The sequence below is a fragment of the Apostichopus japonicus genome, chromosome 10, assembly GCF_037975245.1.
Source record: "Apostichopus japonicus isolate 1M-3 chromosome 10, ASM3797524v1, whole genome shotgun sequence".
In the NCBI taxonomy this organism is placed as follows: domain Eukaryota; kingdom Metazoa; phylum Echinodermata; class Holothuroidea; order Aspidochirotida; family Stichopodidae; genus Apostichopus; species Apostichopus japonicus.
Genome location: NC_092570.1, coordinates 9,314,672 through 9,334,444, shown reverse-complemented (window position 1 = coordinate 9,334,444; position 19,773 = coordinate 9,314,672). Strand labels below are relative to the sequence as shown.

General features: G+C 38.5%; 1 protein-coding gene and 1 long non-coding RNA gene across 3 annotated transcripts; one reads left to right on the top strand and one right to left on the bottom strand.

Annotated features, from left to right (window-relative positions):
• Window positions 1-3,310: 3,310 nt before the first annotated feature.
• On the bottom strand, window positions 3,311-6,565 carry LOC139975356 (uncharacterized). Its single transcript, XR_011795725.1, has 2 exons — window positions 6,266-6,565; window positions 3,311-4,522 (listed from the first exon to the last, which is right to left on the bottom strand). It is a non-coding gene; the product is annotated as an uncharacterized lncRNA (long non-coding RNA).
• Window positions 6,566-6,572: 7 nt separating this feature from the next.
• Window positions 6,573-12,563, top strand: LOC139975355 (uncharacterized). 2 transcript variants are annotated; one of them, XM_071983240.1, is made up of 5 exons: window positions 6,573-7,131; window positions 8,494-8,549; window positions 9,342-9,693; window positions 10,678-10,837; window positions 11,528-12,563. In XM_071983240.1, exons 2-5 carry the CDS (start codon window positions 8,546-8,548, stop codon window positions 11,726-11,728), a joined length of 717 nt encoding a protein of 238 aa, XP_071839341.1. In that variant the 5' UTR covers window positions 6,573-7,131; window positions 8,494-8,545; the 3' UTR covers window positions 11,729-12,563. The 2 variants fall into 2 exon arrangements, with proteins under 2 accessions (XP_071839341.1, XP_071839340.1); XM_071983239.1 differs by lacking the exon at window positions 6,573-7,131 and having other exon boundaries at window positions 8,400-8,549.
• Window positions 12,564-19,773: the final 7,210 nt, after the last annotated feature.

The following is a 19,773-nucleotide window of genomic DNA, read 5'->3' as shown; positions in this document are numbered from 1 at the left end:
TCTTTATTTGTTAGTCCTTTTTTTTCTCTTACTTTTATTTTTTTTTGGGAAATAAGCAATCTAAGTTTAAGATGTTCCGGAAGAAATCATATCAATCAGTGAACAGATCGAGTAACGATTTCAGTCACATCGGTAGGTGTATCCGTGACGAGAATTCTGTTGCAATTTCTATTTTTGGGAATAATCATATAGTGACGAAAGTACAAACCGTTTGATTCCGAACAGTACGGTACATGGCATATGGTATATGTTATTGTCAATAGTAGGAGATTGAAACGTTGTTTTACCAAACATTCTGTCTCTCCAGTTATATGGTTGGTGCAGAGCCCTCCCTTTAAAATAACACCTCTCAGATTCGCCATTTTATATATATATATATATATATATATATATATATATATATATATATATGCCAGGAAATGTGCCAAAAAGCAGCAGGAGAACATCCTTTTTGACCTGTTATCAATCATGATCTAGTTTTTTGTGGCTTGCGTGTTAAAGAGCATGAATTCAAGTACATGTGGTGAGAAAATTGGGTCAATCGAGGCAATTTTAGACCCCTTTAGGCCTCCCAGGAGCAGCGTACGAAGATTGTTTACTACTGAGTGAAGAGGTTTGTCTACAAGTGACGAAAACTTCTGGCTCGGATAGCAAAAAATCTACATGGTCATGATACGGAGAATTGATGGTGCCATGAAAGGCCAACTTGTCAGCTATCCGGTGATGGGTATAGCATTTAGTTAGTGAGAACTTTTATCTAGACTTAGAGACAACATTACTTTTGTGATTTAGTGTATAAGTCAATGGGGCATTTATTGGGCGTATGCTACTTACATCTTGAAGATGTATATATAAGAGAGCCCATGTCATAAGGGCGTTTGATAATAAATCCAAACCTCGCCACCGTTCAGGTGGTACCTTGTTCTTTTTCCTACCGTCTATTTCCTCAAAGACATAATTTAGCCTAAACTTGTCTCAATCGTCAACTTTTCTCACCACATCACACCTTAATTAACACATCTAGCCTTTATGGGGAGAAATAATCCAACCTAGTTTGATAAAAGTCAAAAAAATTCTCAATGTCTCTTCTCCGACATTTTCCACATCCCTTTTGTGGGTATTGAATGATAGTCGATGACAAAAAGGAATGGAAATTGTGCGTGTTGATATTTAAGGGGAATCTAAACGTTTTATCCCCAGTTGGAAGTCTGACCCCGTGACCTCGAAGAATGATCAACGATCACGCATATCATTAAATTTGAATTTGCCCGCATTTAACGTAAAGTCGGTCCTACGTTTCACTCACAGAATTTACAGACATTGATAGTTTACAACTTACCGGAACCTCACAGAATGGATTAAAAGTAATTCCAATGTATGGTAGGGCAAAGATACCCGAGAAAAAATCAACGAAAACCTATGAAACAACGATTGCAATCCAACTTCGTCCTCACACATGTATTCCTAACTGACACAAAATAGGTCAAAACGAACCAACGAAAGAGAGTTACAGCAAAAAAGTTCTCCCATTTGTGGATCTTGTACTCTCCTACATGATGCTGTAAAGTTTCGGTGAAATGGTTGTCTAAGACGGCCAGTCACAAAACGATTACCTCGACTCGGCGATTTTGTTGCTGTCGCCGCCATTTTGAAATTAGGTAGACTTTCGCCAAGCCGTTTTCATGCTATGGGCTACTACCGACAAGACTTCATTCAAATCGTTTTCAATGTAGTGGAACCCATTCCTTTAGTGTACGGTCTCTTAGGAATGTTAGGTTTTGTGGCGTGAAATTAAGTAATTTAAGTTGTGCTAAGGTTTGGAAGAAATTTTGTCCTAAATTCTAATATATGATTAGGTAAAATGTGAAATTACTGAGAGCTGCGTATGGGAGGGGTAAGAGAGACAAAATGGGGGAGGGGGCAAGGGAGATGGTGTTTCCTTTCTAGCTAAATTAATGGTGGTAACTATTAAGGTAACACAAATTTTCCTGAGTCTGTTGTCAAAACTGAAGGGGTCATACCACATGTCGAATATACAAAGGTAACATGGCCTAGGCCAAACCTTATTTCTAGTTGCTTTCTAAGGAACTTCCAACAATTCCGAATGATTTATACCTACAATACCAAATGATTTATACTTACCATAATTCCACAGTAGCCCTTACTCAGTGAGATTCTGCAAAGCTGGGTACTCATCTGTTGCTTATATTCATCAATAAATATCAGTTAACAGTTTTCCAGTCAATACCAATCCTTGTTTGGTTCATGTATCACACTACGTAACCGCTTGCCAATATTGAAGTTAAGTACTGTGGCTTGGGTAGGGGTGTGTTGTTTAGGGGAGGGGTGTGGTGTTTTTAGGGGTTTTGGGGAGGGAATGTGGTGCTTAGCGGATTTGGGGAAGGGTTTGGAGTTTCCCAGCTTTGGGATGGGTGTGGTGTTCACCAGCTTTGGGAAGAGTCAAGGGCGGCGGAACCGGGGGGGCACAGGGGGCACGTGCCCCCCCACTTTTCCTCAGGTTAAAAATGTGCCCTTTTTCTACATAAAAATTGAGGTGTCTCAAGTTAGCAAGAGGCCAGGGAACCAGAATGAACACTCGGGAAGGGCCGTTTCCAGCCATCTGAGGGGTTTGTAAAACCAAAAATTTTCTTATACGCTCCGCGCCAACCGATGGTGGCGCTCCGCTCAGATAGTCGTGCATACAACTTTGCAAATCCTGGCTACGCCCCTGACTTTTAATGAATTTCTGTGGGTCAAACTCAAAGCTATTTCGAATGGGAAAAATTTGTTAAGATATTGACAAGAAATAAACTCTAATTCGGAAGATTCCTACATTAGCAACTAGCATGATTTCACCTCATTTTGTCTCAAAAGAAAACTTGTTCCTTGTTTCCCAATTTTCACAGTGGATATTGCAGTGCTAGTATGCATATTTTCCTTGAGGGGGGGGGGGGGGTGGGGGGCGTTGATGGAGTGATGTGTATACGCAAATAAGATAATACAATAAGAGTTATAAAGGGTACTAAATATAAGGCTGCATCAGTCCAATCGAATTTCTGCAAAGTGCCCTTTGATGTCGGTGCCCCCCCAGATTAAAAGTGCTTCCGCCGCCCTTGGGAAGAGTTAGGGTATTTTGGAGGGATGAGGTGGTTTTGCCACATATGGGGACTTTAATTAAAAGCGGACTTTCAGTACACAGGACGTGTTTGGATACATTACGTTCTATTGATACTCTGACCAAATATTTTGAGTAGGGCTGTTTTCTTTTTCTTTTGCACATGCATAGTAGAACATAAGTCAACAGTGGAAATAGAGTTGCCTGGTCTTTTATTGATTTTATAACTGTAACAATAAGGCACTTTAAGCAACAGAAAAAAGAAAACAAAAAACATTTGTGTGACACTCTCCATGCAAGAACATGTTTTAATGTCCTGTGAAAATATGGGCATGAAATATAAATTACTTCGATCACTTCAAAGTGAAATACTTTGTTCAAATGGAAGGAATAGCTTAACAAAATTTGAATACTTCTTGAAATGAAACACACTTCATACTGTGAAGACTTCATACAATAATATTGTCTGAAAAAAAATCACACACAATGTCAAGTGCATTATGACTGGAAGGGGTATTTCAAGGTGGCATAGTGAAGGCATGACATAGCAAAAACAGTTCAGGTGGCAGGATGGATAGTTTTGTAACTTTGAAATGGTGAGATATACCTGTGACATATAGCATAAGATTAAAATTAAAATTAAAAGACAAATATATAAAAGTAAAAGGTAAGAGTAGAAAGTAAATAAATAAGTCCAAACTTGACATATAACTTTAACAACCTGGTCTTCTTCAGAAATAGGAGCACCAATAGCAGCCCAACGATCCATACTTCCTTTCATATAATTCAAATTATTTCCAACTGACTTGCCCTCTGCCATTTCAGTTCTGAGGTACTTTTTCTTGAGCTGAATTTTGTTGGTTAGAGAATCCTTTTCGAACAGAGTACGCAAGGCATCCTAAGCATCACTAGGTTTCTCACTTGTTGTAATTAATTCCAGCTGACTAGATGCTATTGCAAGCACAATGGTGAAAAATGCCAGTTGTGTCTTTTTCAAGTTTGCACTCTTCTACTTCTCACATACAGTAACCCCCAACTTTCCTGAGCCATCCTCATAGCCCACAGGCCTTTTGCAAGAAACAAATGTCTCATCTGGAAATTCCATGTCAGCCAGTTCGAGCCATCCATTTTGTTAATTTTCCACGTCATATCTTCTGTTGTTCCAGCCATATTGGTCAGTTGTCACGACTAAATTAACCAATTTAAGTACCGACAATTCCCAAGAAATGGTTCCAAAATCAGCACATAAATTCTAAACAACAATCTATTCTACACAGTTAATTTCCAGTGTATGTGTCTGGGCCAATAACCTGTTCGAGTTAGCTAGAGAATAGGCATGAGACTGCTGAGTATATTACAGCCTGTTGCTGCACACAACTTGTTCTTTCTATAAGAGTATAACAGAAACTGAGGAAAAATGTAAATTACACATATATAGAAAACAAAATTGCTTAAAGGTAGCACACTAATAATACAACCTGATTAAACAAACAATAGTTTGGAGCAGAGTTGTAACAACAGGCACTTAACTGATCCACAGGCTGCATTCCTTCTTACTACGGGTACATATAAGAGAGCTAGGAACTTAAAGATATATAGTATTAAATAGAATGTGAGACTACATTTATAAACATATTTCTATAAATAAACTCTTATATGAAGACTTCAGATATGAGGATAATAAACATGAGGATGTAATAAACTCTGGAAGCTCTCTGGGCTAATACTTAATACCAGTGGAACTGCATTTCGCAATGTTAGTCATTATACATAACAAAACAAATCTAATAGTGAATGAAACTTTTCTTCTTTTTGGGAATAACTTTTTTTTGGTCATATATACATGGGAAAGCACCTTAGAGAAATCTGTGTGTGACACACACACACATAGGGAAGACTGTACGTGAATGACTAACTAAGTACTTCTACTACTGTACCTATCATAGAAAACAACATAACAATAAAAAGATCGTAAACTCTCTTTAACAGCAAAACATGTTGTCACAAAATGATCCCTGATATTGTTTTAAGTCACCTGGAATTATAAGTAGCTATGTACAACTACATGGCTCTATGAGGTGCAATTGTTCTCAAGTACCAGCAGTAGGTCTAACTGTAATAGCAATAAGTATAAAGTGTAAGCAGTATAAAGCAAGCTAGTTTTATTTCTGTGTTACGTATCTTGCTCTACATATTAAGCATAGGGAATTGGGCCTAGACTTAAGTCATGGATCTAATACCGTTCTTGAACACTTGTAACAAAGTGACATTGAAATGGATCCCGATCCCAGGATGGAGGAAATTTTCACCCAGTCCAGCTTTAATAAAACTCATAATAAGCCATGATCTTAACTTATACATAGTACAAAGGCAGTCTACTAGTACTACTAATAATTTTTGTAAAATAATAATAATACTAAATTGTATCTTAATGCAGTCCAAATCTTTTCAAGAACAGGCCCCTTAGAATTATTACACAAGGGCAAGAAGGCGTAGGCTAAGAACTAAAGGTTATAAGCCTTAGTCCATTATTAAAATTGGACTAAACTATGCAGGTATTCTAGTATTACTAAAACTAGGCTAGGGCCTACCTGTAGTAAAAACTTGTCGTAGTATATTACTTTAGTAAATACAAAAGTACTAGGCCTATAGGCTAGCCTAGGCTTGTACTAGGGGCCTAGTACAGTAATATTACTGTCCGCTATGCCCTCGAATTTTTAAATTTTAACTATTTAGTAGCCATAAGTAGTACCGTGACTTATCAACTCCCTGATTTTTCCATATTAACGCCAAAAAATGAAGGGAATCTATGCCGAATAGAAAGATTACGAAAAATACGAGACGTTGCAAATCTAGCACTAGCTACATCATAGTCGACATATAGCGCTAGGCTGCACGTTATAGGATACGGTGCTTTCGTGTATATGTGTATTATGTACGTTAGGATACATGTATTAGGGGCAACCAAAACCACATAGGAGCACCATTTTCGTTGACCAAAAAATCACACTTTTCGGGGGAGTTACAACTTTTCTGAAAAATATGAGTAAGATTCAAGCTTATATATTACAAAAATGCTATTTTTACGGTTAAAAGTTGTCTAAGACGCGAAAGTCACATAACGATAGACGTCGACTCGATTTGACTTACCTTTATGTTTTTGCGTTGGTCGTCGATAAGAAAATGCACTGTTCTATTGGTAAAATCTTCGTTTCTTTCCGGAAATGATCGTATTTGAGTCTCTAAAGTATCCTCTATCGAGCTACGATACTCGTAAACCCGAATGACATTGGGATGTTTGCGAATTTTACCGATTACATCCATACATGGAAGTAGCGAACCGAAGTCCGTAGAACCGGATTTGCGCGAAACAATTACTTCCGTGTCAAGTAGCTGTGCTCGAAAATTTGCTAGTAACGGTCATATATTGAGGTCAGACTTCCAACTGTCCCTAAATCCGAACCTCTTCACTCAGACACGTGGTACTTTTTCAACGCCTTTTCCTCAAAGATATAACGTGGTTTAAACATACTTCAATGATCGAAGATCCGACTGATGCGCTCCCTTGTCACCTCCATATTTCTCTACGCCTGTGAGTCATGGACCCTGACAGCAGACATCAAAAGGAGGATACAAGCTGTAGAAGTGAGATGTTTCCGCAGACTCCTCAGTTTCCTACAGGGACCACATCTACAATCAAGAAGTGAGGAAAAGAATTGGCCAGGCTATCGGGCCCTACGATGACCTCCTCACCATTGTGTAAAAAGGTAAATTGAGATGGTATGGCCATGTCACAAGATCTACAGGACTGGCTAAGACGATCCTGCAGGGCACGGTACCAGGAGGAAGAAGGAGAGGCAGACAGGGGAAAGATGGGAGGACAACATCCCAGAGTGGACGGGCCTCAAACTGCCTGATGCCCTTCGAGAGGCCGAGGACAGGAAGAAGTGGAAAGAAATAGTTGGGAGGGCATCTGTGGCGCCCTATACGGTCTACCAGACTCCGGGATAGGTGAGGTGAGCAATGATCAAATTTTCACACCACATTAACTTTTAATCAAGTGTCCTGCTTTAACGTCCATATGTGAAACAATCAAACCTAGTTTGGAGACATGATGCCAAATCTGCCTGCTCAACGTCTCTTCTCTGTGCAGGATTGCTATCAATATTACTGGGGGAGGGGGGGGGGGGGGCGGCGGTAGATGCGTATCATAATGCATTACTTTAGCTACAGTACACACAGCCAGAAGTGAACAATCTCAAGTTGAACGAAAACCGCACCATCATTACCAGCTCTGTGGTATTATAGCTTCGCGTAAATGGTATAATAAGCTTTAAGTACAGGTATATACCCATCATTGGTATGATCAACATGCCCTATATATATAAACTTCATAAATTATGAAAACGGAAAAACGGTGGGATCGACTCTTGCTATCCCGAGTATAACTCGGTAGATATTTATACCTATCAGCCTATAAATATTTTTCATACGAGTTGATCCTCTTATGCAGTATAGATTATCACTTGTTTGGGAAATATTGAGTTATACGTTCTTGAGCTGTCTAATACGATGGCACATGTTTATGTGGTACAAGGTTTGGTAATGTTTCCAAAGACGATCCGACCTTCAAGATATTTACCTCTAAAATATAGAATATCTCTGGAATACTCCTTTAAGGCTAAACTGGTGCTGACGTTGACTCCTTAGTGAATACTTACATGTTACTATAAATCCATCAACGCACATCAATATATATCAAGACTACAATTCTGCCTAAAGTCACCATATTATCAGCTAAACAGGGGAACAGGGTGCTAAACAGGGGGTTAAACGGGGGAGGATTAAAGATGGGACTAAACTTCACATGGACACAGTCTTCGTGATTTCTTATTTCTACATGTTGTTGGTTCGACACTTATTTTCATCCGACCTGCTTTTACATTAATGTACCAACCACCGCCACCAAACCACCACCCACCCCAAAATGGGTACTTGGCCACGTAAGTTTACAATAACCGTTCCATCATCTCACCGAATAATACGTGACGTCAATAATTTATCGATCATTTGATCAGGGAATATCCAGTATTTACCCAAAAAATACTTTGGCACCACCCACATCACCTTGTATCGATTTAATTTTAATATTGTTTTGTTTCCTCTGCACATGACCTTTACACACAAGAACTATCGATTATTTTCTCTTGTGTTTCTAATTCCCAACACTTTAATTTAATTTTTTATTTACTTTTTACTTGTATAAGCTATTGTAATTTGTGTGAATGTCGTTGGTGGTCGATAATACATGCATTTAGCAAGCCCTTCAACTCTATATATCTGTTGTTCTCTCTGATGTCCTCATTTTGTATTTTCAGTACCCGTGAGTCGACTTATGATAGAGGTAATATATAAACGCTGGACAAACAAATGGGTGAGTACTTACGAAGTACGACAAATAGGCCAATAGCTTTCTTATGTATGCAGAGGATTCGATACAATGTTAAGCTTCATTTCTGCAATAGATTTTACCACATATTATTATTATGATTATGTTAAAACGTTAAAATTCTTCAGTAACTATACGAGGAAATCTGATGAAAAAAAGAAGCTTTTGAAAAAGTAATTCTTAAAATCTTAGCTATTTGTATTTCAATGTTACAATATTATTATTATTAATATTATATTATTATTACAATATTTGTGTTAAACAACATGACGACTGTTGAGAGAATACGATATACTTTAACTGTAGCATGCGCACAGTGTTACTGTAGATGACCTGTAACGAACTAACTCGACTACGTTGATTTATTATTACCAGTGAGCTGGTACCCGAATAGCAGCTCTCTGGTATAACTACGTTTGACCAATCTCTCCTTTCATTCATGACATATTAATTACGATGTTGGGTATGACTGTGATGAAATCATGACTCTCACAAAAAAAAAAACCAACCACAAAACAACAACAAAAACTAGATAGTCCAGTACAAATCCTGATCGTTACTGTATACATGGACAGATTTATCGAGATTTTGAATAATCGTCCGAAAATCCAAGATTTGTTTGTTTGTTATTTTTCTTTTGTTTTTGTGAAAATCCAGTTTTATCGGTTGAAAGAAAAATCTCGATTATCAGGTAAGAATACAATAATCCTAAATGGAAGATACTCTAGGAAGTTTTTTCGGTCAATAACTATTTCCTCATTCGTTACATTTGTACAGATACATTCCAGCTATGGATATATCTCTACTTGACGGCTGGACTTCTGTTATCAGCGAACGTTACGTCAGGCCAAGCGGTCGTAAAGTTCGTAGGTAACAGCACGTGTCTCAAGGTTGCTTGCATCCCTCGTTATGTCGATTGCGAATCAGAGGACCCGACGTTACCCATGTTAACGGCAGAGCAACTCGCAGATCTAGAATTAGCGGAACAGGAGAGAGCAACCGCCACTTTTGTCAGCGAGGGGATGGAACGGTTTCTTGCAACCGGACTAGCGTACGAAGATGATCCAATGCCCTTCCAGCCGATTGAGTTCACAGAGAGGCAGAAAATTATCTTGCAAAGATTCCACCGGTGAGATTATAGAGCAAGTTTTAGTTTTTTTTTCCTTCAAAATGTGTGGAAACAATCCAAATCTCCCCTGCAGACTGATTTTGGTAGGGTCACGTAGTCCTTTGTGGACCGGCTTAAGGCGGATATAAAAGAAATGCCAATCTAGGTCTGTGACTTCAGGGTCGTTGAATTCGGCTCCCTTTTTGGGGGTGTGGAGGGTTCTCCTCCAGAAAAAAATCGAGTCTGCAGATGGCATTGCCCACCACACACCCCGGGTCCTTGCATGCGCTACTTTTGCAGGGGTCAAATTGGAGAGGAAGAGCGTTCAGGTTAAGAACATGCTCTCAGGGAGAATAAGCTTTCGAAGATAGGGAAGAAATTAGGACACGGCTATACTGTATAACTTTGAAACAGTTCGTATTTTCTTTAACGGTTTCATGTCCTCCTGTCTGATATGTGAATTACATGAACACATATCCGCAATCATCTTCAACTTCATCATGATGACACAACAGGACATCAAAGAATGAGTGGTCACGCTAACCTTATATCTGACACATTTGTATCGAATTGCTGGTTAACCGTATATATTGAACTGTATCCGTTTGCGATGTATGTGGATGTAAGCTGCATGATGGTTTGGTACGGTTCTACAGAAATTAAAAGAAGGAATGAAACAACACGTGACTGACCCTGAACAAGAGTAACGGAAATGTTTATATACAACATTCAGCTCGTTAAAAAGTTAGAAAATATCACTTTATATCCTTCAAATAGGTTCTAGTCCAATTAACGAATAACGAGCTATGGCAATCATTATTGCAGTGCGCCGGCTACTCGATTTGTGCATAGTATACCCCTGCAGGGTATGAAACTTGTTGTCTTCTTAAGGTAAAATACACGGAATAACCAACCGGCCACCATATCATTTTATCTTTAACTTGCCTGTCACATGCAGATCTTAAAACAAGAGAATTTAAATCGTTTGGTTTTCTTTTGAGATAGAAGAGGTCTTTTAAGGCAACGATCAGAAGTGTTTCGTTCAGCCGAAGCGGACAGACCAAAGAGACAGACGGGAACGCTGCAATGTTGCTTAACCTCGAGCAACCGAGTCCCTCTAATCTTCGCAAAGAAAGCAAACGGAGACCTCGTCCAAGTCGTTCAGGTAATTATTGTTCAGTTTACCGCACTAGGCTAGCATAAATGTAAAACTTGTGCAATCATTGGGCCATCCTTTGAAGTGGATCTGCCGAGGGCTAGTAGCGGCGAATGTTGGTACACTTTTGGAAGAATTGAATGAAATTTGACAACGCTCGTCACTGAGAGATGCCTAAATGAGAATGAGAGATATAGATATAGTATGGAACAATTCAGGAGGTTGATCCGTCCTACTTCGAATTCTTTAGCCAAATGCATTAAAAAGTGGACATTTGTGTGTCCAGAAAACTCACGGCACATTTTCAAGTTTGGAATACAAATTCCACTTTTTTTCACTTTCCCTTTTGCCGCAACCAGAAGCATCAAAACTTCAAGTCCCGGAAAAAAAGCTTGGTTACATTTACGTGTCTTGCACCTTTAAGCTCCATACGTAACTTTGTTTGCTCGGTCGTCGCAGTTAAAGTAATGTTCTAATCTGGTATAATCTTGTCGGGAGGTAGATGTGTGTGTGTGGGGGGGGGGGGGGGGTACATAACAATCACCGTGATCAGGTTTGCCTCAACCCTGATGCAGCGTGCATGGAGATGAAAATGGAGTCACTTTAAAAACAATATTTATCCAATGGTTGCTTTTTGCAGATGCCTATAATTTACATATTTTTTTCAATGGAGACATTTTTTTGTATCAATCCTGGCAGGTTGGAAATATGGGACAGTACTTTGAAGACGTTCGTCTTTGTGGACAACAGGCAAACCCGGCAGTAAATTGCAATGTTGTTTGTAGACCCACACTCATCATGTACCCGGCTATTATCGTGAGACTCACGGCACCTTATAGCTTTCAGCAAGAACAAATATCAGTCTCAACGTGCACTGCACACGAACAGACAAACCAATGATCAATTCCCTTAGGACTTATAGTTGTCTTCATGTTACGTCATACATTATTGGTAAACTTCATGAATATTCATTGTCGCTAACCTGCTCGTCATGAACTCGGCGCAAACAATGTATAGATATGTGTATATATATAATAATCTAAGCTTGGTTAGATCAATGCGTGCAAGAGCTTCCACATTCCAGACAGGAGGTCCAGCGTCAAATATTGGCAGAGTCATACAAAATACTTTAAAACTGCGGGCCCTGCTGCCTCTCACTTGGTGCTCAGCATTTAGAGAGACACTGAGAGCCTATATAGCTTATTGTGTATTGGTGTGACAATGTCGGCATATATCAGAATTGAATAGATACCGTAATGAATTAAATGGTAAGTTTACAGGTAGGTGGCTCAACGACTTGCAGAGTTTTACAAAAACACATATAATTGACGTGAATGTGTTGTATAATTCACATTCATCTCTTAAATTGTTTGTGGTGGAGGGTGGGGGGGGGGCTGTTGGGTGATCCAGGGGAGGTATCATGGGAGGAGATAATGAGGGTAAGACTGCAAAGAGTTACTGATAAGAATGGATGTTGTTGCCTCACATATTGGGCACATTTCTGACTGTGTGCTAACCCACAATTAACAATATTGTACCAATATTCGACACACATAAAAGGTATTACAGTATGATGTCCCATTACGATACAAAATTGTCCCATTCATAACAACAAATTGAGTGATTATACAACTTAAATTAAATATTTATTTTTAAATATATTAAAATAGTTTAATTTAGTTTAATTTGTTACATTTATGATTGGTGGTTTACATTATGACTGGTTTTGAAAATTTCATTATAATATATTATTATATTATATTTTATTTTATTATTTCATTTAATATTGTTAATTAACTCATGGCTGTAAAGTTAACGTGTGTACCTAAGAGTGTTTTGTATATGAGACAAAGGGCAATTTGGCCTTGGCCTAATTTACATAATTAATACATCATTGGAACTTTATATTAGCCTTATCATGTCCCCACAGAACATTTATAATTCTAAGTACTAATTAATATATTTGCAAAATGTCCCATATGATACACTACTTATAATGATTTGTGTAAACTGGCAATATGCCATGTTCACAATTACTCAGTATTGTTACTGGGATATTAAAACTTGCGTCCACGGGGCGCAACATCTTAAAGATTGTTTGCGTCGGCCCAGTAAAAATTGCGCCTAGGTTGCTGTCCTCCAGGAAACCTGCACATTAAGATAACTCTACAGGAACGCACAATACTTAGTTACAATGACGCCTGACAGTACGTTGGTTTGTGCGTAAGGGGGGCGTGTAGTGGTGTGCCTATAATGTCTACAAACACCTTTAATGATAAAACCTTTAATTAATATACAATAACAAAATGACTGTCAACTGGCGAAGCGAGAAATTTGGCGTACAGACCTGAAAGGCATACAATGTACACTACTGTAAGGTATAAGACTGAAGTGTCTATAATAATGTTAAAGGCTTTTTTTATGCTGCGAATTGTCGGAAATCAAGTGAAACGAATGTCTTGATATAATGCCAGCATTAAAATACTGCACTAGTCAACTGATTTAAGTTAAAACATTAAATGTTGTGTGCATATGCCGTCAATGTCGAACTTAGGTAAAACGAGTAAATCTAGACATAATACCAGCATAAAAATACTGCACCAGTCAACTGATTTAAGAAAACCATTAAATGTTGCGTGGATTTGCCGTGACTGTCGGAAATCAAGTGAAACGAGTTAATCTAGATAAAATGCCAGCATAAAAATACTGCACTAGTCAACTGATTTAGGTAAACCATTAAATGTTGAGGCATTTGCCGTGACTGTCGGAAATCAAGTGAAACGACTGTCTAGACATAATGCCAGCATAAAAATACTACACCAGTCAACTGATTTAAGAAAACCATTAAATGCTGCGTGGATTTGCCGTGACTGTCGGAAATCAAGTGAAACGAGTAAATCTAGATAAAATGCCAGCATAAAAATACTGCACTAGTCAACTGGTTTATTTAAGAAAACCATTAAATGTTGCGTGGATTTGCCGTGACTGTCGGAAATCAAGTGAAACGAGTAAATCTAGATAAAAAGCCAGCATAAAAATACTGCATCAGTCAACTGATTTAAGAAACCATTAAATGTTGCGTGGATATGCCGTGACTGTCGGAAATCAAGTGAAACGAGTAAATCTAGATAAAATGCCAGCATAAAAATACTGCACTAGTCAACTGATTTAAGAAAACCATTAAATGTTGCGTGGATATGCCGTGACTGTCGGAAATCAAGTGAAACGAGTAAATCTAGATAAAATGCCAGCATAAAAATACTGCACTAGTCAACTGGTTTATTTAAGTAAACCATTAAATGTTGCGTGGATTTGCCGTGACTGTCGGAAATCAAGTGAAACGAGTAAATCTAGATAAAATGCCAGCATAAAAATACTGCACTAGTCAACTGATTTAAGTTAAAACATTAAATGTTGCGTGCATATGCCGTCAATGTCGAACTTAGGTAAAACGAGTAAATCTAGACATAATACCAGCATAAAAATACTGCACCAGTCAACTGATTTAAGCGAACCATTAAATGTTGCGTGGATTTGCCGTGACTGTCAGAAATCAAGTGAAACGAGTAAATCTAGATAAAATGCCAGCATAAAAATACTGCACCAGTCAACTGATTTAAGAAAACTATTAAATGTTGCGTGGATTTGCCGTGACTGTCGGAAATCAAGTGAAACGAGTAAATCTAGATAAAATGCCAGCATAAAAATACTGCACTAGTCAACTGATTTAAGTGAACCATTAAATGTTGCGTGGATTTGCCGTGACTGTCGGAAATCAAGTGACCCAAGTGAAACGAGTAAATCTAGATAAAATGCCAGCATAAAAATACTGCACTAGTCAACTGGTTTATTTAAGAAAACCATTAAATGATGCGTGGATTTGCCGTGACTGTCGGAAATCAAGTGAAACGAGTAAATCTAGATAAAATGCCAGCATGAAAATACTGCATCAGTCAACTGGTTTAAGAAAACCATTAAATGTTGCGTGGATTTGCCGTGACTGTCGGAAATCAAGTGAAACGAGTAAATCTAGATAAAAAGCCAGCATAAAAATACTGCACTCGTCAACTGGTTTATTTAAGACAACCATGAAATGTTGCGTGGATTTGCCGTGACTGTCGGAAATCAAGTGAAACGAGTAAATCTAGATAGAATGCCAGCATAAAAATACTGCACTAGTCAACTGGTTTGAGTAAACTATTAAACGTTTCGTGCAAACATGCCGTCGATTTCGAACTCAAGTAAAACGAGTAAATCTAGATAAAATGCCAGCATAAAAGTACTGCACTAGTTAACTGATTTAAGAAAACCATTAAATGTTGCGTGCATTTGCCGTGACTGTCGGAAATCAAGTAAAACGACTGTCTATGGACATAATGCCAGCATAAAATACTGAACTTTTCAACTGCCATTTAATTGAACCATTAAATGCTGTCGGAAATCGAGTAAAACGAGTGACGGATCGAACACAAACTGCGTTTATTTGTTTGTATGACATACTCACCAACTCCGTAGTAGCTCCATGCTGTGACCTTACAGGAATTTCACCAACGACCTATACACTTCAAAAATACCTGTACCTACAGTGTGCAGATCTCGCATAAATTCCACGCAGTTCATTATTGCACGTTTGTAGGACTGTTCGAAGTTCGTCCTGAAAGCTTGTGAAGAGACGATCGTATTGTCAAGCATCTATAGGATTGGAAGAAATTTAGGTTCTATTGAGAAAAAGTTTTTTTTTTTTCAAAGAAAGAAATTTGTTCTTTCACAATGTGTTTCGTTACGTTTGGCATAGGCCTATAGTTGTGCATGCATGTGTGTACTTGGGGTTTGTTTCTCCAAAAATCGAGTTGTGTTCATCGGTCACAAATTGTATGACGGAGGGGGTTGCATGTAACCATAGAAATTGAAATAAGAAGAATGACGACATGCGACATATACTAAGCCACTCATCCAACTGGTGGCGCTTTGCTTGTACGGCACGAAGTACCGGCGCGTAATACAAACACTACGTCTTTGACATAACTGAAGTGATAAAGTTGACACGAATCACTCGAAATGGTGATATCGTGCGCGTATTTTGGTGCCAAAATCTTCAAAATGTGGCAGTGGACTGCAGTTTCACAGGTAATTCTTGGGAAGCGATAGTAGAAACAATTACATGGGAATATAATTACTTTACAAGTATCGTCTGCTCAGCTGCTGTATTGTTATTCACTGGACCCTGGTTACGACTGTCCTTTCGGATGCGATATGACTAAAGCCTAATGACAACAATTATCACCACCTCATTTTACTTACAACTGTATCCCTAACTATAGATCCACATGCCAGAATAATATGGGATGACGGGTATGATGTCCTGGGCTTATCACTGACAATTCAATACTAGGAAAATTGGTTAGCCTATAACTTAGGCCTATGTACGTAGCCTTACCCTCGGTCTAACTTAGGTTAGCCTTGGTCTAAACTTAAACCTGGAATATTTCAGTCTATTATTGTACAAATATTCAAACACATCCTCCATTGCAACATATTCTTAAAACAAAAACACTGTAAATTTGGAAAAGGGCACAATGAGCAGTATTGGACTAGCCAGTAACCTGAATCTGAGGTAGGCCAAGGCCTCCTCAGCCTAGCCATGTATGTTCTAGACAGTAAATGGATAGGCTATTTGCCTAAATTTACTCAAATATGAATTTAGGTCTAATGACATTCACTAACCAAGTTCGAGCACGACACATTCAAGCCCCTATTCGTACGTGCTAACATCTCATCCTTTGATGACTGTAACTGAATGTAGACATGGATCAAACTGTTTTTCATTCTCACTTAATAAGGTAGGATCTGTTATCCTGCATAAACTAATACCCACTTTGCAACATTAAGATTCAACTGAGAACTGCATACACAGTCTAGTATGGAAGAATTACACAAAAGTAGGTTTGCGTGGGAAGAGGGAGGGAAGGGTGGGGGGGGGGGCAGGCTGCTTTTCCCAAGGCATTTTACAGGGACAACATTGACACTATCTGAGTGGAGCAATTAAATCAAACAAGGAAGAGAAATTTTGCCATGTGCCTCTCAGATACCGGAAATGACACTTTCCAGACATTAATAGTTGCACAAAACACTCCACTTGCTCCTGTTATTAGAGGCGAAATAAAAGTTTTCAAAGTTGGTTCTTAAGTCAGGAGTATAGTTGTAAGGCGACAAATGACGAGAAGCGCCCTCACTTAATTGTGGCTACGAATTTCAAAATTTAATGTTGTAAGTTGATCACACAGACATTAAGTGTTGTTCGAAATCTGAAAAGTCAAACAAATGCGAAAAATGTAATCAAACTTAAATCAAGAAAACAATCACTAACATTTTAAGCATTCGCGCCAGCTATAGTTCAAACACTCTGAAACAAACAATTCGTACTCCGCAACCTATCTTAACGTATCTTGTCAGGTGATCGTAAAATACTACCATGCTAAATGAATACACGATACGCACTAACGACCTTATGACCCCTAAGTGTAATGATGCTCTAACTACGGCAATGACAGAACGCACTTACAAATTAAGCCTACACATGAAAACAAGAGTATCGGAGCTACATAGTATGAAAATTTAGCGTAACAAAATACAACTTCAAATCTCCCAAACAAAAGCATCTCAAACTATATCAATATGACAATTAGAGCCCCCTTTACTCAGATATTAACAACAAAAAACATCGACTGGAAATGTCCCATTTCTTCGTACACGAACTTTTGTAAAAAAGGTGGCGCTATACTAAATATCGTGTCTGATACATAGTACTTACCACTCTGGTCGCAATAACATGTCTCTGTTGTGAAAAGTACACCTACTCTTCCGAAAAAATGGGCAAAATCAAATTCAGTTTCAAAGTCGAATGCACAATGTATGTACACGAAGACCTACAAATGATCTGGCTTTTTGCCGTACAACGCAAAGCGCCCTCACTTTTTCAAGGCTTCACGGCGATACACTGTGTCAGCATTCTTCCTAGTTCAATTTCTATGCATGTAACAGACGCAACAGATCACCAAAGGTAAAATTTCGGATGTGGAAGTTTACAATTTGGAATTTGAATTTCTAAGACCCATATGTGCAGAACAGTTCAAAATGTTATACAAGGGGACTGAATCAGACGTCTGCCTCCATAGCGTAACCCTGGCTCTCACTGCATGAGTTGTAGCTTGATATTAAACCTACTCAATGATTCCTCATCCATGCAGTGCTGTTGAAGTGACTATAAACATATCAGTTGCAGATACAGTGCAAAACAGTGACTATGTTTCTAAAGCACAGTAAACTGTGCTCTGTAATACTGTAAACCTTGATGAAGTCACTCTTAGGTGATAGTTTCAGAGTTCTTCTAAATCTTACCCTTTGCCTTCAAACTCTATCTAGCTTCCATTTCTGTATAACTGCATTGCGCCCATCCAGTAATTCTTCAGAGACATACTGCTCATCAAAGTTCAGTATTTACATAATTTCCAGTTTTGATGAAACACAGTACAGGGTATTTTAGCATCACTGTCATCCTCTTCTCCGCTCTCCGTACGCTGGCTCTCTCTAATGATGACTACTGTATGCAAATGTAGCCTATAGACCAGGGGTTCCCTGACTGGGGTGCATGAACCTACAGAGGGTGCGTGAGTCCATCCCAGGGGGTCGTGAGACGTTTCGAAAAGTCAAAACTAGAGCACTTTTTGTTGAACTAAAATAAGATATATGTACAAAAGTCGTACCTATCGACAAACTCTACAATATTACTCTATGAACTTGATCTTTTACGAAGCACTGATATACGTATTATAGTATAATAATGACTCAGATCGTGTCTCGAAAAGTTGGGGATTTGTGGAAAACCTCTGACATCCACAGGGGTTTCGTGGGGGGATAAAGTTAGGGAAACCCTGCTATAGACCAAGCCTAAACGAGCTGTAGCACAACGTTGTATGAGGTCTGTATCCTAAGTGGCTGCTGAGTGTTAATACCTTGCACAAAAAATGTTTTGAGTCTTATATTCCACAAAGGTAAAGTATGCCATTTCCGGCCACTGCATATCATGGACTAATCTAAAGCTTCTCAAACATACAATGCCCATCACTTCTTTCCATATCATGAACTCCCCCAGCACCCCCCCCCCCATATAGTCCACGATTGTCACCCAACCTAAGTTTTAATTCATGCATCATTGTTACCCTAAGTGATGTCAGAGGGTTACAGTGTATTCATCTCTTATTACAAAAGTATATGTCGCCATAATTTGCATATTTGTAATGAATTTAAATAAATTCTTTGATATTTGTAAGTTGCTCAGAGAACACTTTCAAATGGTACCTGACTGCAGTCTTAACAATATCCTTGTTTGATAAAGTTACAGCAAATTTTAATGTCACTCTTTGTGTCGTTTTCATATGTGTATCCTAATGGTCTAAAAAAGTGTGAAGGAGGAAGAGCCAGAGACCAATCGAGTCTGTTCTAATGTACTGGAATAGTCACTTCTGACAATTTTTAAAAAAAAATTATTATGCTCAATATTATTTGCAATTTGCTGCTGTAATATCAGCTGTTCAAGAAAAATGTGTTGCAGCTACTGCAGTTATGTATGTACATATTTTTAATATTCTATAAGCCTATACCAAAAATGTCCATGTTCGATCTGCGGCATGGCCACCTGGGAAAAAATTGGGAGCTCCAATATCTGGAACCCGATCAGTGACTTATGGTAGGACACCATAACCAATTCCACAAGGATGAATGTTCTATGTTGCAACTTTGGCAAAACCTTTAACACTCATCAGCAGTTATTTGAGCCCCCTCCCATTAAACAATCAATTTTATGGGGGGGGGGGTGTGAAACTGCATGGTATTACCTTGGTCCCTCACACTTTGATAGTTCGTTATCAGAAGCAAAAATGTGCAGT